We start from the raw sequence: 18,174 nt of genomic DNA on the forward strand, positions 1-18,174 counted from the left end.
CAATGCCGCATTCAGAGAACAAAACTTATCGCAAAGCATGCTTTTCTATGGCTTTTTCGGGTGGATGCGGTTTTACCGCAAAAATGAAACGTCATTAAAATTAATCTCCAAGGGTTCTTGACATTTTTTATTTTAACTGAGGATAAGACATAAGGCCTAAAGAACGGGCTTATATCTCTATTTTTCTTTGGTTGATGTATTTCGACCACAGGAACTTTATTTAAAAGTTTTTCTTCCGCCATTATTGATCTTCAAAGGGGGGTTCGTTCGAACCCCTCGAACCACCCCTCCTACGCGCCTGGAAATGTTGAAGATTTAGTGAAGTTTTAAAATTAGAATTTGTAGTTAATAATTAATAGACGGATTCCAAGTTAGTCCACTAGCAACCTGGGGTGCTCTTGCGTGGTTAGCGACTGTCTGTTAGTGTTCGAAAAATCATTTTCTTTCTTCTATCCATGCTTAAAACCTCTTCAAATTTCACTCAAATTCAGGTAGAGCCCCACCTTAAGCTTACACTGACTGAATGTGTGAATTGAAAAAAAAATTGCCGATCTTTCTGATAAGCTTAGATTTTCAAGTTGCCGGTTATTTCGGTTGAACGTTTACAGAGTTGTGTCTTGTTATTAAATGTACTTCTGCCATTTTATTGTATTTATTCTGGGATCGTGGTATCGTGGTATCTGATCTTGTGAAACCTATCGTTCGTTAAGTTCACGACGGAAAAAATTAAGTTTACGTTTGTAAACATTTATCGGTATTTGTCGTCGACGGCAATCAGGTTGGGAACGATATCTTGCTGAAGTTTCTCGAATGTTGTTTGAAAATCTTTACCCTGTTTTAGTTAATAGGTTGAAGCTTATATAACCTCCGACCAGACTCTATTTTCGTTTCGCTATTAACTTTACAGTGGTGTCATGAAAAAAGTTGGCTATCTCATACTGCCTAGACTGCGTATATTCACCCCCATTTTAAAGTTTTAAAAACTACACTTACAGGCGAAAACAAGCTTACTTTAATTCCAAATGAGTATAGTACAACAAATGGTTTCTAATCTGTATAGCCTATGTATGTGTTTTTGCCCCTGCCTATGGAAAATGTTTGGTTTTCTAAAACGATCTGAAATTGTGCAAAATGAATTTGTCGCGGTTGAAAGAGGCAAATCGCCGACAAAGCCAGATTTTACGCAAATTTTACACAGCCTTTGTTTTGGTTGTTTTGTTTTCGAAGTCTCACATAAATGACAATCACTGGCAAACGAGAGGAATGGAGGTTGTCACTCGTTTTCTTGGCCTTTGATGCTCCTTACCCTTACCAGAGGCTGTCTTCCTCTCGGTCAGCAATATCCCCCTTTAAACCGGAAGCAGGATCCTTGCTTCCGGTTTCTGATTAGCCCAGAGCTCGTGGACGTGTGGCCACCGCTGGCCTAAAACGGGCGCGGGCTCTGGGGACGAGATTGGCCGCTGTGTCACTCTTTGCAACACTCTTTGCGAGTCTTTGCGTGTATCCAGCGCACATGCGCACAAGAAGGCTTAAGGAAATCCACTGGATTTCGTCCCCAGAGCTGCAATCTTTTTCCCCAGTGCCACGGATTCACATTTCAGAGCCTGAAGGAAATCATTTGTTCCACTTAGCATCTCTCGCCAGCTAGCAACGTCCAATTTCAATAAATCTGATTTTCCTTCAACACGCATAAATCTTTCACCTCTTACTAAAGATTTCCGTAGAGGAGAACAACCGAAGGAGACCACAGACTTCTCTTTCGTTACTCGGTCTTTCGATGAGGCAAAAATATTGATGGGTATTGCAGATGTACTCTCGTTAATAACTTGAAGGTATGCGTACAAACAAGCGTTGGATAAATAAACGTAATTTTCGTAAACTAATTCGTAGCATTCTGGTCGGCAAAACGCCCTTTAGTCACGGCTACTCTGTCGGAAAATCTCTTTTTTTTTTTCACTGATGCAAGAAAGACAAACTAAGACAATGGCGTCTTATTTACTGCAACCCAAAAATAAGTGGCTTTGTCCCTGAGAGAATTATTTGTCCTTTCCTCTCAGTTTTCTAGAAACAGTAGCCATCTGTGAGAACACCTTTAATGTACAAACTCAACATGCTTTGCATTTTTGGATAATAGGTTAGTTTCCTCGATAATCGATGTGCGGGGGTCAAACAGCTAGGTTAACTTTTCACCATTTGAAGTAAACTTCAACAAAGCTGAACGAAGACTGACAACACAACTTCTTGAGCGAATTATGAGTAAAGTAAATTATAAACATTTGGGGTCATAGACGTTTTGTGGGTTGTGAAAATCAACGGCTGAGACTGCGAACAGTAGAAAAGCTGTTATCGATATAAGCCTAGAGAGCCGACAAAGTACGGGAAAATAGGATGAACTGAACACTCGCTAAAAACTCCTCTCACGAAAGCAGCAATATTTTGCTATAATTTAAAACTTGCGTTCCTTTGCACCAGTTTTGGTCAGGATTTTCTTTAAAATCTGACCTGCAGAATAGACTGACTGCGAAAACCGTTTTCACGGTCTGTAAGTCAGAAAAGAAAATAACTTTCATCTTGTCTTTTCACTGACACTCAAATGGCTAAAGGCCGCGTCTTCTTGTGTCTTCCTCGAATCCTATGGCCTCTGTTTTGCCCGCCTTATGAAAACGTTGAAATGGACCACATAACTGACTTTGAAGAAAACAGATTTTAAGTTTATTAACGTCGTCTTTATGTTCAATGTACGGATTGGATCATTTTATCAAGCTTTGCAAACCAGAGATTATTGATCAAGTTACGTAGCAATTAATGTACCGCTTCCTAATCCACGAAAAACAACTGACATTAAATTAACCATCTGTCGTTTGTACTCTCTTTCCTTGATATAAGTGTAATCCCACATGAGGTCAGAGATGTCATCCACTGTTTTTTTAAGCATTGCTTGATGGGTGAAGGACTGGAAGACAGGATCATAGTTGTACTGAAGTTGTTCCAAATATTTAGTAGTGATTGTCACTTTAGACAAAAGTATGTCTTGTTGCGGTCCCTCTTTTAGGGACCAGATTGTGGTCAGTGGGTTTTACATTTCAGTACTTCGTGTGTGTTCGCCACGCATGCGTGCTTGATTAGGCCTAAAACAAACTCCCACATGGTTCTCCGTGTGGCGATCTATATAGTGCCGGCACTGATACGGGATTAGTCTCTCTGGTTTTCCTTCATCACGTATAAATCTTTCGCCTTTTACTAAAGATTTCCGTGGAGGAGAACAACTGAATGAGTCTATAGACTAATTTTTCGTTGCCCTGCCTTTCGGCGGGGCTCCTTAACTACAACGAAAAAGAAGGCAAGGTCCTAGTAAGATTTGGTTTCGTCTTCTACGTTCTGTTTATTTATTTATTCTTGCAAGGGCCACGCGGAGCTGTTAAATGCGAGTTAGAACTAAATGTTTGCCATGTTAAGTTTCGTAAATGTTAACCTCGGTTTATTTATTTTTATCTACTCACATATTCCACTCTCAAACTAAGCTTGTTGTTGAGTTGTTGAACACAAGCCGCAACTTTTCTAGGTCATTATACCAGGATTATACACTTGAGCAAAGCAAATTTTAGAACCTTCAGGATGCCCGATAATGTTCACGTCTCGTTTTGAGGCACCAACATGGCGGCAAATAAGATTCACTTGTAAATCCTTTGTGTTTACCCAAGGAACATGCGTACTAGAAGATCTAAAGACAAGTATTTGAACCACATGGCTTCCCACGTCGCGTTCAATATACGGTCGGCAATGCCTTTCACGTTTGCTCTGGTTTCCCTTCAAAACACATAAATCTTTCGCCTTTTACTAAAGATTTCCGTGGAGGAAAACAACTGAATGCGTCTATAGACGAATTTTTCGTCTCCCCGCGTTCAGCGGGGCCTCATAAATTGTAGAGAAGGAGAATTAATAATCTTGTGCAACAGCGAAACTATTATATTGATCGCAGTCAATTGTTTTGCCAAAGCATTTCGCTTCCAGTACCTATTATTGGACCTATCTCTGTTGACCTGCATTGGAAGCTGAGTTGCAGCACAACTCGCACAAATTTCTTCGATCTTTCGTTAGTCATGCAGGGCACGAGTAAAGGTCTCTCATACGCTGACTGCTCCACCTCCTTGTTGTTCAGCCTGGCTACAAAGTGCGCATGCGCTGACTCAAACGCAGTTCTTCAGTTCTTTATAGTCTCTCGTATTCTTGAAAAGAGACAGCAAGGGAGGGAGCCATCATGCCCCGCGCGCATGCTTCTTGTCACGCGATTCTCCTCGGGTCGGTAAGTAGACAGCTGACTGTACATGTCCTGACTGGGAATTGACAGCTGAATTGAAATAAATGCATTTCGATTGAATAAAATTACAATGGGATGTATTTAACAACCTTTAGTAAAAACGAAAAGTAACTGTGAATGAATCGTTGGAAAAATGGCTCTCATAAAGAAGAACACCTGCTAGAATCATTAAATCTTTATCGTAAAAAACAAAATGAAAAAAAAAAAAAAAAAAAAATGAGGTGAAGACGTTTTATCTGGCTGATCACATTAGCATTAATTTTGTTCAGTTTCATATTTCAAACCCAAAGCCGGAACAAAACTTTTACATTATCTTTTATATTTTTGCTACAGACGGTTTAATTTTAGTTTTCATTTCTGTCAAGAGAGGATCTGTTCATTCCGAGGGCTGATGATATGCAGGTTTAGTTGTCGGTCATCTGGTACACGTACATCATAATTTCTTTTCTTTGGTTTGTTTCAACGAGGTCGTAGACGTATTTCCAGCCAGAGCTGGTCTTTGTTTGTAAAGACTGCGATTTCTATATCCAGCTGAACTGAGGCGAGGGGAGGGAGATTTTTTTCTTTTTTTTTACGCCCACTTCAAGATGGCGGCTACTTGCCGTGACAGACTGGTAACTAACAAAATACAGCCTAACTAGCACTCCGGTTAGCTTAAATAGATCTGCGGTTAGCTTCAATAGCTCTCCGGTTAGCCTAATTTAGTTATAAGGCAGCGTGTGTCTAGCCTTTATAATTGGGGTTAAAATATTTAGCAAAAATATTGCAAAATCTGGCAGCAAGTCGTCCGTAGTCTAGTGATAAGCTTCCTTCTTGGAATCCGACGCCTGGCTTTGATTCTTTTCGGGGTCAAAAGTAGCTCAGTGTGATTTATAGTATCCGCCATCTGGAAGTGGGCCTAAAACAAAAATTGCAGTGAGGGGGTCCTCCAGTTTTAGATCCAACTAGGGTTTACTGTTGACAACCGTTGACTTCAGTCCAACCCTGCATTGCATTGCATTGCAATGTTGTTCTAAACATGTGTCTTTTTGCATTTCAAGCCACAAGCTGGATCTGGACTGTTCACAGTCGGCTATTTCGCGTGAGATCGTCGAGATCATACGTTCCGATTGAACGGACCAATCTTGCTTTCTTATATATGTAGAGAGGCAATCTAGGCTTTTAGCAGCACTTATCTTATGTCTTCTTGGTCAGTCACTCGCTCAAACTGGGTCTGATATTTTCCCGCGTTTTCGGCAGTTAGGGTCTACCGTACCAAGAGAAACGAAGCTAGAGCCTGGGGAGAGTGCCAAAACTACCGAGGGGGCCATTGTCAGGGGTGTGTAGCGTATAACGCCTCTCCCCTCATCCCTGCCTCACTCGGTAGCTTTGACACCATCCCCCGGATACACTCTAACAAAAAATCTGACTGAATGACAGCCGTTCGATCTCCCCACTCCTGGAGTCTGGAGTTGGTGATTAGTTTGTAAAATATAGGACAATGAACTCATAATTTCAAGAAAACATTATCAACTGATCAGGCTCCGGTTAAGGCGGTTATGTTTAACTTTATCCAGTGGATAATTCGTTATCCATCGGATAACTGAATGTATTAGTTGGAGTACATTTTATCCCTTGGATATCCACTGGATAACGTTATCCGCTCTTTGAAAAACCGGGCCCAGCTTGAAGTCACATTTGACGCATTCTTACATTGTAAGAGATTAACGGTAATCAAAAATGTTTATTTGCTTGATTGCTAGATTCCACAAAGAACTAATGCCTTCAGATACTACAACATTTTTTGAGATTATATATCAAAGAAGACAAAGTCCAGTCGACAGACGATCAATTAATGTTGTTTTCGTGTAATTACCTTTCGTTTATTTCCATTGGTGATCAGAAACTTGAATAGATGATGATGAGCCAAATATATTATTCTAAATTAATCTTAATGACAGAAACAATCAAGTGTAGTCACGTAAAGGAATTTAAAATCGTTTTTAGAGTTTTTACGGAATTAGTTTTTCCTGATCAGTCTATTGAATGCCATGCAAGAAATTTACCACTCAAAGAAGGTGAACCGAAAACTAAGTGGCTTCCGTCTGCCCTTATAGTCACGATAACAAGTTCATTTGAAGTCTGAGTGCTTGCATGTTCTTGGTTTTTCACACGGCAACACACGTTTTTAATTACAGATTGAGGGCCAAAAGAGATTTGTTTACATGCAAACCAGACATGTTCTTGTACATTCAGCGTGAGTAATCAAGGTTTTCTTTACGGATTTTGCCGGAAACCTAAACTACACTAATGCGACAATACATTACAATTTGTTCGTTCAATCCTAAAGAGCTTTTGCAGATTTAATTTACAGTAATAGCAATACTAAATAAATTACAATCAATTACAGTCATAATAATTCTATGATCAAACTAAGAACTGTAATTGTTTCTCTTTTTGTGTCTACGGCTTCTAGAGAAGCGTAGACACTATGTCATCGGGTTGAGTGAAAGAGTGAAAGAGTGAAAGAGTGTAAGAGTGTAAGAGCGTAAATGCCACAGGAATCCCAAATGGAATCCTATCGAAAGCCGACGCTAATCCTCGACTGACCGAGATCTAAGCGATTGTATTTCCGGATCAGGACAATGGCGGCAATACGGTAAATGATGTTTTCCGATGTTGATTTGCTTTTTACAAATAGTTTAAGTGATGATTTGAACCAGAATTCTGTAACTTCTGTAATTTTCATCGCAAACGTGCCCGAATTTACTGCGAGTGATCGCTTTGAACAAACACGGAGTGTCTTCAAATTTTACATGCGTGTTTGCACGCACGCAAAAAAACCCTGAAAGTTTTGGCCTCTAATAGCAAATGCATCGTTTATTTCAATAAAATGTTTTGTTGGAAAAACTTTTTGTTGATTTTTGTGTCTTTGTCAATTCATATATGCGTTTGAGAAGCGACAAGTGCGTAATCATGGACAATTTGCATAAGCGGGTTGAAATTTGATATGCCAATGGTCTTCATCAACATGCCGTGAATTTTAGATATTTTTGCATTCAAGTGTGTTTTTCGGCAAATGATTAATAGTAACGATATCATTTTACGTCAGAAAACGCTTTGTTTAATCATTCCAGTTTAATATGCAGTTAATTTTGGAAGCCAACGATATTTATTTATCTACTGCGCATTTTAAACCGCTCTAGGAAAAAGTTAATTTATGCGAAAACTATGGAAACACGACAGGAGTCAAAGGGTTAAAGAATGCTACTTGCCATTCATTTGTTCAGTATAGATTAATTAATAGTTTCTGTTGCATTTTATGCCTACGTTTCAGGTTAGAACTTTGCTTTCAGTACTTTATGTTTAGAACTTTGCTGCATTGCTTTCAGTACAAAGTTGTGGTTCACGTTGTAAGATTATATAATATATTGTTTATGTTAGAATAAAGTTACAGTTCTCTTCTTACAAAATGTTTGTGGTAAACGATATCAGCTTAATCTCAATCTCACCAGTATTCTGTGCAACATTTTTACAACCATTTTTTTTTTTATCTCTATCCTATTTCCACTCCTCCCTCTTCGTTTTCATTTCAGTCTTATTTCCCTTTTCTTCAATTCTTTTATATCACATTTCTATACCATATCTGCAGTAGACACATGCAGTCTGAGACTGCCTATTTTTTTATGTTGTTTTTGTTCCTTCATTTTCAAAAAGGGTCCACAAATATTCGGCGTTATTTGCCAGTTTCAATTTCACCGTTATCCAGGGGGCATTATACACAATAAACCAGCCATACGTTGTTTGAACACTGCTCAATTTATCTTCAACTAGAAATTTCTTTCGACTCGAAAATAAAGCCGGGAATATCTTTAAACGAACAGGTTGATTTCATCAGGTCTGGACACGCACAGGAGATGACGCATTTGCCGTTTTATCGATAAATGGACTTGAGATAACAAGGCTAATGGCCTTCCACCAGACCCTGCATGTCGATGGAAATTTAAAATCCCGTCCAGAAAGGAAACGGAACACGAAAGCTCAAGCAAAAAGAAGCCGAAGTCTTACTTGGCGGTTTTATCAGAAAGATAGAAACTAAGATTTATCCAGATCGGTGTCTTTCATGGCGCCGGTGGTCCACAAAAACGTTTCAAATATTCTCTATATAGACAAAATAATCAAACCTTATTTTGTCTTATGTACCTGTATTTACAATATCGCTATCAGTGTGCCAGTTGTTGAGCACGATTTCAAACCGGACATGAAATAAAAGAAGACTTTCAAGCTTTCTAAAAGGGACCTGCGTTCAGTTTTGTTTTGGCTCCATTTGCTTTGAATCATGGATTAAAGAGCGGAATACGAACGGATACGCCACGATACTCAACAAACCACATAGTGGATGCTATCAGTCACTGTAGAGGCTGCGATATTCAGTTTTGTATCTTTCAACAAAGCTGAAGAATAACAACAGATAAGCAAAACCTCTGCGACGGAATTAACTTTTCCAATTGACCCGGTAACCTCCTGAGAGGGAGGCAAATATCTAAGGGAAAAAATACGTTTTGTAAAATCTCTGAGTTGGGAGAAATTTAACTAACTGCTCGCTTGGTCACACATTGGCGTTTTATCCACAGGCGCAAAAGTAAGAACCAGATACGTGAACGAAAACATCACACTTGTCGTGAGTAAATATTGGTCAATATTGCCACTCCTTTGTTTATATCTCCTCAAATCTGACCGGGGTGGACAATTCTCTTATAAGACTTTATTAGAGGGCAGACATGGAGTTTTGCCTCAGGCAAAATGTCTCTCTCTCTCTTTGAAGGAAATCTGCACACGCATTTGTCCTGTTTACTGTCTACTTTGCGTCAGAATTACTCGCTACAACCGTGTGATCTCACGGGAAAAAAAATTATTTCTCCAGCCGGATATGGAAATGAGGATCATTTTGACGACGTAAAGCTCATTAAATACTTTTACAGCTCAACCCGAAATCTAATTTTATCGCAGGTACATGCACATGTCTTACGTTCAAGTCGTTAGCTGGTCTTAGCTCTATGGTTTTTTCGTGAACGAAAAGATGTCACTTGTCGTGAGTAAATATCTCCTCAGATCTGACTGTGGGGGTGGACAATTCTCTTATTAGACTTTATTAGAGGGCAGACATGGGGTTTTGCCTCAGGCAAAATCTCTCCGGCTGTTCAGTACGGAAAATCTGCAGACGCATTCGTCATGCTTAGTGTCTCATTTGCGTCAGAATTACTCGCAACCTTGTTCTTTCCCCAGATGTGGAAATGGCGATCATTTTGACAACGCAAGACTCAGAAATACTTTCACAGCTCGAGCCGTGAGCTAATTTTACCACAGGTACATGTCTTTCGTTCGAGTCGTTAGCTCTGTGATTAGTTAGAAGCTGTTAATTGATTTTGATTTATCACGGTTTTTTCTGGTCACGAATTAAATTTTTTGCAGGCATTTTAATTGGTCTGTAGTTCAAACGATGAATTCAGTTTTGACACAGTTTTCGTCGTCTTCATTTGGGTTCAAGACGTTTCAGGTTTCTTACTGTTATAGCCTTGCTAAATCATCTGCCGTTATTTTCCGGTTTAGATTGCTTCATTTATATCATATCTGGGAGATACGTTGTTAATTGTTGCCGCCAGTTTACCATTTTCTGTGTCTATCTATTCATGTTGAAAGTCTCCGCGTTGAGGGTCAGATGCCCGTACAGGTTGTTTTCCATTTGACGTTTCGGTTGCTGTGAAAATTTGTAGAAATTTTCGTGAACAAGAAAAGAAAAGAGGTTTGATAGTCAGGTCAAGTTGGACGTTCTGAGTTTCGCTAGACGTCGATTTGCATCTCAGTGAATCCTCAAGTGAACCTTCACTGAGAATCCTCAAAAGAAGCCAGAGGAAAGAATAATTTTACATAAAAGACTGTAGGATCGAAACAGGGGAGTTTACTCGTAGCACGAGTCAAGCTCGAGTCACGACCCAAGTTCGAGTCAGGGTCCAACTTTTATTTTTCTCTCTTTCTTCCTTCTTTTTATGTCTTATGGTTGTTTTTCTTTTTTAAATAATGATGTGCTAGTGGTAACCGGAAAAATTAACTTAAACTGAGGTTTGCAACATTTTTCGTTATCGAACGCTAGAGCCATTACCGCTGTGATTCGCTGCTACTGTGGGAACATATACGACGTCCGTTAGTGTTCATAAATTTCCTAGGAACATTAAGACGTGTAGTTGCATACACCTCAAGCAGAGATCCTATTTCCAAGACTGAGAAAATGGACGGTGATGGAGTATCACCTGCCTGTCTTGTTGCGTTCACAGGATACCCAGGATAACATAGAATAGAAGTATACCCTTCGCGGGCAAAATGTAGACGGCCATCATGGCCACGTGGATTTCACAAGGCACAATGACTGAAGCTTTAGTCACAAACAACACTGTACTGGACAAACCCTTTCAGGAAAATTATAGATGGCGAGAGTGAATGAGGAGTTGGGTTAGTTTGCTACCAACAATGAATTCTCTCGATCGCCGGTTGACAATAATATCTCGTTCATGTTTAATGCTTCGAACATCAGTTGGCATATCATTATGAAAGCTAGAATCACAATCACAGCCTTTGATCAAGACAAAAACGACGCAAAAGGAAAAAGAAAACAAAAGAAACGGAACCTAACTAGAACTTGACTCGTGACTCGAACTTGACTTGACTTAATCAATGAAAATCCTGAAAAATAGTTCGCTCCAGGCCTCTTCGGTCATACATTGCCCATGAAAATGGGAACGAAAAGGCAAAAAGGCAGACATTTTCGTCGCGATATTTTAAAAGAAAACAGAAAGCCAGAACTTGTATTCGATTTCTGCTCTCTTTTCGCCTTTTCTGCTCCAATGTTACCACGAATTTTCTAAATCGTCGTAAGCAAATCAAACAATGCCAGGGTTTTCAAAACACATCAAAAGCTAATTTACAACATGAAAAGACGAAAGCAAAACATCGGCTTTTACTGAAGCCTTTTAGTGCAAATCTTTATTTTGAATCAAAACAAATTAAGAGGTACGCGTCTTTACCAAAGAAGGGGTTCACCCGGGCCATGACACCGGCGCTTTTTAGTTTTATCTGTTAGATAAGGCCCTTTTCAATCAACGTGGATTTATCACGCGCATATCATTCTGTGAGATCTTTGTCGGCATTCAATTAGGGCTGCTTGTTTGTCCGAGGTTCGCTTTCCTTTATTGCCTCAATTAAACCGATATACCAAAACATTGAACAGAACTCGCCAGACGGCCCTTGTTTAATACGCATTGCAGAAAAGGTTTTGGTCGCGAAAACGTGCGGTAAAAGCCTTAATCACACGGCTTTCTGGCCAATTATGTTCACAATGTTGCCACACAGTTTTCATTTACAGACTTTGTATTGAATCAGTTCAAGAAAATTAGTTGTTTATTCAGGCGGAAGAATTTTTTTCAAAGCCGTCTTTGAAGTCACGCCTTGACAGACAAGAATAGTAAAAGAAGGCTAAGGATACCTGACACGTACCATAGCCTACATTGAATAATTTATCGCTATAGATCCACGCTTCATTAAGCTCGATGAGAAGACTTTATTAGACCTTTTTAATTCGAGACTAAGTAAGGAGTTTAAATCAAATGTTCAGCTGTTCATCCGATAAGTTCTCGAACTTCTCGCTTCTTGTGACAATTTGCAATAAAAAGATCGCCTGGTACTGTGTTATCATCCGCCAACAGAATCCAAACACAACTTAATTAGAATTCCTAAGGGAAAACGTTTTTCGGCGATAATTGGAAAACATCGCATAAATGCATTTTAATAACTTGATGAAATCTTCAGCCCGAGAGCGCTTCCTGAATGGTAAAATCAGAGCCATTTCCGCTGGACGTGTCGTTAGAACTGCAAAAACGCCCCGACAAAGACCGCAGATTGTGTCGTCAGGCTTTCATCTCTTCCCACTAGCGGAAGCCTTTGATCACCATTTAACGACGTCTGATTGGTTTGCGCGCGAGGTGGACCCACAGCAACAAACCAGCTGCCTCGAAAACAAAGCTTTAATTGACAGTTTGACAGGCGGGCTCGCACGGATGGGCTTGACATTTACAATTTCAAAGCAAATAACGAATGAGAATAATCAGTGAATATTGCTTGCAGTTGCGGCTTTTCTCTGAAAAGTGACGGGCGAGATTCTTGTTAGCTCAGAGCAACAAAGAAATAATGAAGCGTCAAAGGAGATCGATGGCTGTTTTTAGCCGTGTTGTGGGGCCTCTGTTGATCGTTTTGGTCTGTTTGCCTGTATTGCAAGGGAAAAAATCGAAATGTCAGAAAATCACGATTCCTCTTTGTACGAACATAGGGTACAACACGACGAGCTTTCCGAACTTTTTGGGCCAAGAAGACGAAGAGGACGCCGCAGCGAAAATTCAGGAATTTACTCCGTTGGTGGCGGTGAACTGTGCGCCTCAGCTGAGGTTCTTTCTGTGCTCGGTTTTCGCGCCTATGTGCGCCGAAGGGATCGATCATCCAATTTACTCCTGCAGGTCGATGTGCGAAGCAGCGCGCAATGGCTGTACCCCGGTGATGCAGAAGTTCGGGTTCGACTGGCCCGATACTTTAGACTGCAATCGAATGCCTTTTCAGGGTGACCCTAGGGCCAAGAGTGATCCGAGCAAACTGTGCATGGCTGCGCCGAATTTGAACCATCGGCCCGTGAATATGTCGGAATTTTGGAAAAACGTCGATACCATGGACCCCAAGTATAAAGAAGTGTTGAAACTTTTGGGACAACTGCCCGGCTCATGGGGGCCTGATCATTCAACGCTCGCCCCAACAACTGGGATTGACACGGGGCAAATAGACCCCAACCTGACGGACGTGGGAGCAATCACCGCGCAAGCTATGTGCAGAAACGACACGCGAAACGCGCTCAGCAAAAGGTTTGTGACCGTGGATAAATACGAGAAAAAGATGTGTGTCCCCAAGTGCGGCGAGGACATCTACTTCACTGCGAGCAACCGTCGATTTGTGGAGTCGTGGATCACTATTTGGTCTGTATTGTGTTTCGTCTCCACTGCAATCACCGTTCTAACGTTCGCAATCGATACCACAAGATTTAAATACCCCGAGCGACCGATTATCTTCTTATCCTTGTGCTATAACCTCTACTCCGTCGCGTACATAGTGCGCGCAATCGCCGGGACGGAGAAAGTGATTTGCGACAAGGGAGAACAACATGTAGTCATGGCTGGTATGAACATCGCAGACCATGCTGGCTGTTCTGTTGTCTTCCTCATGCTTTATTACTTCGGAATGGCCTCTGCCCTATGGTGGGTCGTCCTCACCGTCGCCTGGTTCCTGGCCGCGGGATTGAAGTGGGGGCAAGAAGCGATCGAGGCGAAGGCAACCTACTTTCACATCGTGGCCTGGACCGTTCCTGCTGTGCAGACTATCATCGTCCTTATCCTGAGAAAAGTCGACGCAGATGAGTTGAGCGGGCTTTGTTACGTCGGTAACAGCGATAAGAAAAACCTCGGGGGGTACGTGCTTGCCCCTTTATCTCTGTACCTTATTGTCGGGACGCTTTTTCTCTTGGCTGGCTTCATCGCGCTCTTCCGTATTCGCACTGTTTTAAAGAACAAAGAAACGGACACCAACAAACTCGAGAAGCTCATGGTGCGAATCGGCGTGTTTTCCATTTTGTATACGGTTCCCGTCACGTCTGTCGTTGCTTGCTACTTTTACGAGCACGCTAACATGGAACGATGGCGCTTGAACGTCTTGCGCTGCCAGGGAATCGAGAGCTGTGTAGAGGACCAAGGGCCGAGCGTAGAGCTTGCAACTGTAAAATACTTTATGCTTTTAGCCGTGGGCATTACATCGAACATGTGGATTTGGTCCACGAAAACGTGCCAGTCTTGGAGAGAGTTTTACAAAAAGAAATGCGGAGGAGACGATGCGAAATCCGCCGAGAAAAGGCCTCTAACGACACAATCGCAAAACGCAGGAAACAGTTTTAAATCGAATCAGGGACGCGCCGCGGCGAACCAGCAATTTTCTTATGCATTTAACGCTCCCGTCCCTTACTCACAAAGCGCTTCAACAGCTGGCACGTCAGTGCCTGTTCCCTCGCCGAGTTTGCCGCAAAGCAAAACGAGTAGCGTGGCCGCGGCCGCAACTGAACAGTCTGTATGATATTTTGCCCGACTTTGCGGAAAAAAAGAAATCATAGGGCCAAGAATGAAACGGCGGAAGGCCATTTTCTAAAAGAAAACAGATCAATACACATTTTGACACCTTCACACGTTTCAAATAGCCTCATTAAGATTACGGATTCAAGCACAGAGCTTTTATGAGAAACATGAAAGAGTGCGCTTGTTTTTAGACAGAAGTTAGACGAAACAGCGCTATGGCCAAGAAAAATAAGGCGCGCATTTGAACAACCCCCGTTAGCGCGTCAAATTTTCGTCGTTGCTTTACTTCTCAGAGGCGCTTGATGGTGTCACGTATTGTGGATTTAATTACCTCCACTTGAGACAAGATTCGTGTTGATGAAGGAGTTTGTTGAATACCAAAATAAGAAGAAGTGATACAAGGATGGAACACGCACGTTGTGAACTGGTGCGCGTGGGTAGAAACAACAGTAATGAAAGTACAATACTTTGATCCATTTTCATTTCGCTTCAAGCGTTGTTAACGTCAGTCGCCTGAGGTCAAAAAACAGCTTGCTTTTAATGGCAAATTGTTCGGTCGGCACATGGTCAAGCGATATCACTTTTAGGGTTTCAATAAGTAATCGCCGAAAACGTTTATGGCCTTACAACTGTCCCTGAATTCGTCTTTAACGCTTACGATAACATAGAACGGATTCATTTTACGTTTCCCGCTGCGAATCTGTGTTGTTTGATGTAAACTTTTAAAAATATTGCGATGTAGATTTTTAGCTCAGGAGGGGCCGAACTGTAATTAAAGAGAGGAGCGTATTTGCAATTCATATTTTCGCAATGTTGTCAACAGTTTTGATTACTTAATTCGCATAAGGTTTTCATCTCAAAAGACCCATCCATCCGTATTACTGCACCTTGCCCGTTTTCGAAGTCTCCTCTCAAAGTTGGTTCTCGAAAACTACCACAATGTAAATTATTTTTCCTTTATATTTCAATTATTAAACACTATTTATATCTGACATATAAAATTCATCGTGCTTTCAATGTAATACGCATAGATTTGTCATTCACAGCTTGTGGCACCCGTTACTTGTCTCATGTTGTCTGGGTAAGGATTTTATTCTTGTACAAAATGTAAGAAAATAAAGCCTTAATCTTGCTAAACACCTCTCGTCTCTTTAAGCCGAAAGCTTGTCTCCTCAAGTTTAATAGCTTAGCTTGCGTGCTTGTTTTGAACTGACATTTCCAATCTCCGGAAAAAGGTATTTTGTAGGGTGCATTCATCTGGCTGTGACTGAAAATAGGGAACTCGAATAGAAGCGCTTTTTGTCAATCACGCCGTGATATTGAATTCAATTCATCCAAGCGCAGACAAAACTATTCATCAAATCATCTAAAACTGCCGGGATGAATTTCACTTACAACAGTAGTATTAAAACGATATCTGCGTGGCATGGAAAAGGTCGCCTTTAGAGTGAAATCCAATTTGTCATTCCAGGAGACGAACACAAACACTCCTTAAGTGATGGCTTCGGGGCAAATGAAAGACGTTTGCCAAAACAAACCTTTTCCATGAGCACTTTATCTATTATATCCGGTTACTCTTTCCCGAATAGCTCATAAATTTGTGTGTGATTTCCTGCCTGTAGGGGCCATTCCGTCTCGTCATAAGTCGATGGAAAAAGAGGCAATGAATTCACAAAGGGTAGCAGTATATTTGACGAGAAATCCGCTCTCGACGTGAAAATGTTCTCACAAGATCTTTGCATGACGAACCTCTAGGTCGGAATGGCAGATGTCTGACTCAAACGTCGACTTCGAATTAGTTTTGTGAAGTTTGTTTTGAAAGTACAAAATCTTCTTGGTTTCTTAATCTACCTGATTATTTGTGGTGACGAGTTTGAAACGAAGGCGAAAATTATATCTAGCGACCGATCTTTATTTTTTGTCCGGAGCAATCATTTGGACATATGCTATCACTTTTCATATCTCGAGTTACGACATTTATTGCATGATCGGAAAATAATTGCACGAATACGACCTTTGGTTCAGGAAACCACAAAACATATCTTGCACGGAGAGAGACTAGCAAACATGAGAAATGCCATACTTAGTATTGTGCTTTGCATTCTTTGGAGAAAGAAAGTAAAAATTAAAACAAAGATGATGTTTTCGACCTAAATTTGCAGTCGCCAAGGATTTAAACACAGTATTGTTGGCAATCATGCGCCAAAATGGGCTTTTTCTGGAACACTTCTTCTTTGTGAAACAATCAAAATATGTTCGACAGTATTCCGAACTATTCCTCGTAATAATTTTGTCGTTTCATATCTCTTAAACTGTCTTCTTCCACAACTCATAAATTTCATCAACAGAAGTCGTCGCTTGCTTTCATCTGCACTCCATAAGTGAAAAAAATCCGGAGCACTCTGCTTTTAATTATCTTAGCGATTAACAAAATCCATCTCATTTTATCGTCGCATTTCAAGTAGTTTTCAGCAAACAAAAGCTGCTCTTTCATCCAAATCCGACGAAATCTGATAAAAGTTACTTAACGCGCACTTTGTTTTGAAAACACGGCGTTGTTCCTTTTGTGTGGGAAGACCATCAATTAGGAAATGAAGTCACGCTGAACTATCAAAAAAACAAATCGACCCCGGTTAGGTGCAATTACTGCAAGACATTGAGTAGACATAAAGTAATATGCATAAAAAGAACGGCTCTGTCAAACACACAGATGAAAATTGATCACATAAAAAAAAATCACCACATCTAATATATCATATATTATTAAACACTAAATCATTGCATAATGCAATTCCAGATATCTGATTGGCTTAGAGACCATGGAATACCAGCCATTATAACATGCCCGGGAAATAGCGACCATTAAATCGTCGTCTGGTCGTTCTTGAAAAATGAAATCAGCAAGATCTAGCAACATTTCTTGGTTGACTGGATTTTAATGCGAAATGGTTATAGCTAACTCAGTCGGTGCTGTGCGCCTCGTTAGCCAACGCGCGCTCGTGTCAAATAATTGTTGAATATAAACCATCATGGAAGTGATAATGAACCATAAAGGAAACAATGAAATTTACGATTCGTTGCCTGTGAGACATAAACATTTCACGATTCAGGAATCTATTCAATCATCATCCATTATTAATAATTGAAATCCTGTTTCCCATGGCCATACGTTTGGTCCATTTACACCTTCGAGTTTCCCTTACTTTGATCTGACCCAAGTAAGAGGAACAAAATGATCGTATTTCTTCAGCAATAAGGGCTGATTAACAAAGTAATACTTACTACCGGTAAATAAACGAGACAGACCAGCTCTGATGCAAGTATAATGACAAAGCTAAGGTCACTAATATTTGTCCGACCTTTACAACTTCATTTAGTTCGAAAATAACCTTTACTAAACGCGTGGTTTGTTTGGCAGAAAGCCGTGTAATTATTCACCTTGAAAAACGCGGCAGATTTTCCATGGTTCATTTTCAATGTGGAACAGAATATATATGTTTTCGAAGAAGTTTGGCTCGAGAACGTCTAAAAATAAGAGCAGTAGATCTCTTAATATACAGCTCAGCCACTTTTCCGTAACCGAGTTTTCTATGCCGTTTTGAACTTGAGAGTGAATAATCTAACGGGTTTAATCAAGAGAGGATGGTTTAATACAAATCTTGAATA

The 18,174-nt window shown here is 40.5% G+C and overlaps 1 protein-coding gene and 3 non-coding genes across 4 annotated transcripts; all 4 read left to right on the forward strand.

Annotated features, from left to right (window-relative positions):
* Positions 1 to 1,665: 1,665 nt before the first annotated feature.
* LOC146483519 (U5 spliceosomal RNA) lies at positions 1,666 to 1,781 on the forward strand. Its single transcript, XR_014863863.1, has one exon. It is a non-coding gene; the product is annotated as a U5 spliceosomal RNA (small nuclear RNA).
* Positions 1,782 to 3,196: 1,415 nt separating this feature from the next.
* LOC146483520 (U5 spliceosomal RNA) lies at positions 3,197 to 3,317 on the forward strand. Its single transcript, XR_014863850.1, has one exon. It is a non-coding gene; the product is annotated as a U5 spliceosomal RNA (small nuclear RNA).
* A 476-nt stretch (positions 3,318 to 3,793) lies between these two features.
* Positions 3,794 to 3,913, forward strand: LOC146483521 (U5 spliceosomal RNA). Its single transcript, XR_014863861.1, has one exon. It is a non-coding gene; the product is annotated as a U5 spliceosomal RNA (small nuclear RNA).
* A 7,575-nt stretch (positions 3,914 to 11,488) lies between these two features.
* Positions 11,489 to 15,645, forward strand: LOC146483522 (frizzled-10-B-like). Its single transcript, XM_085105664.1, has one exon. It carries the CDS (start codon positions 12,536 to 12,538, stop codon positions 14,507 to 14,509), a length of 1,974 nt encoding a protein of 657 aa, XP_084961790.1. The 5' UTR covers positions 11,489 to 12,535; the 3' UTR covers positions 14,510 to 15,645.
* Positions 15,646 to 18,174: the final 2,529 nt, after the last annotated feature.

Source organism: Pavona decussata, unplaced genomic scaffold (genome assembly GCF_977016875.1).
Source record: "Pavona decussata unplaced genomic scaffold, jaPavDecu1.1 SCAFFOLD_38, whole genome shotgun sequence".
NCBI classification, from domain to species: Eukaryota; Metazoa; Cnidaria; class Anthozoa; order Scleractinia; family Agariciidae; genus Pavona; species Pavona decussata.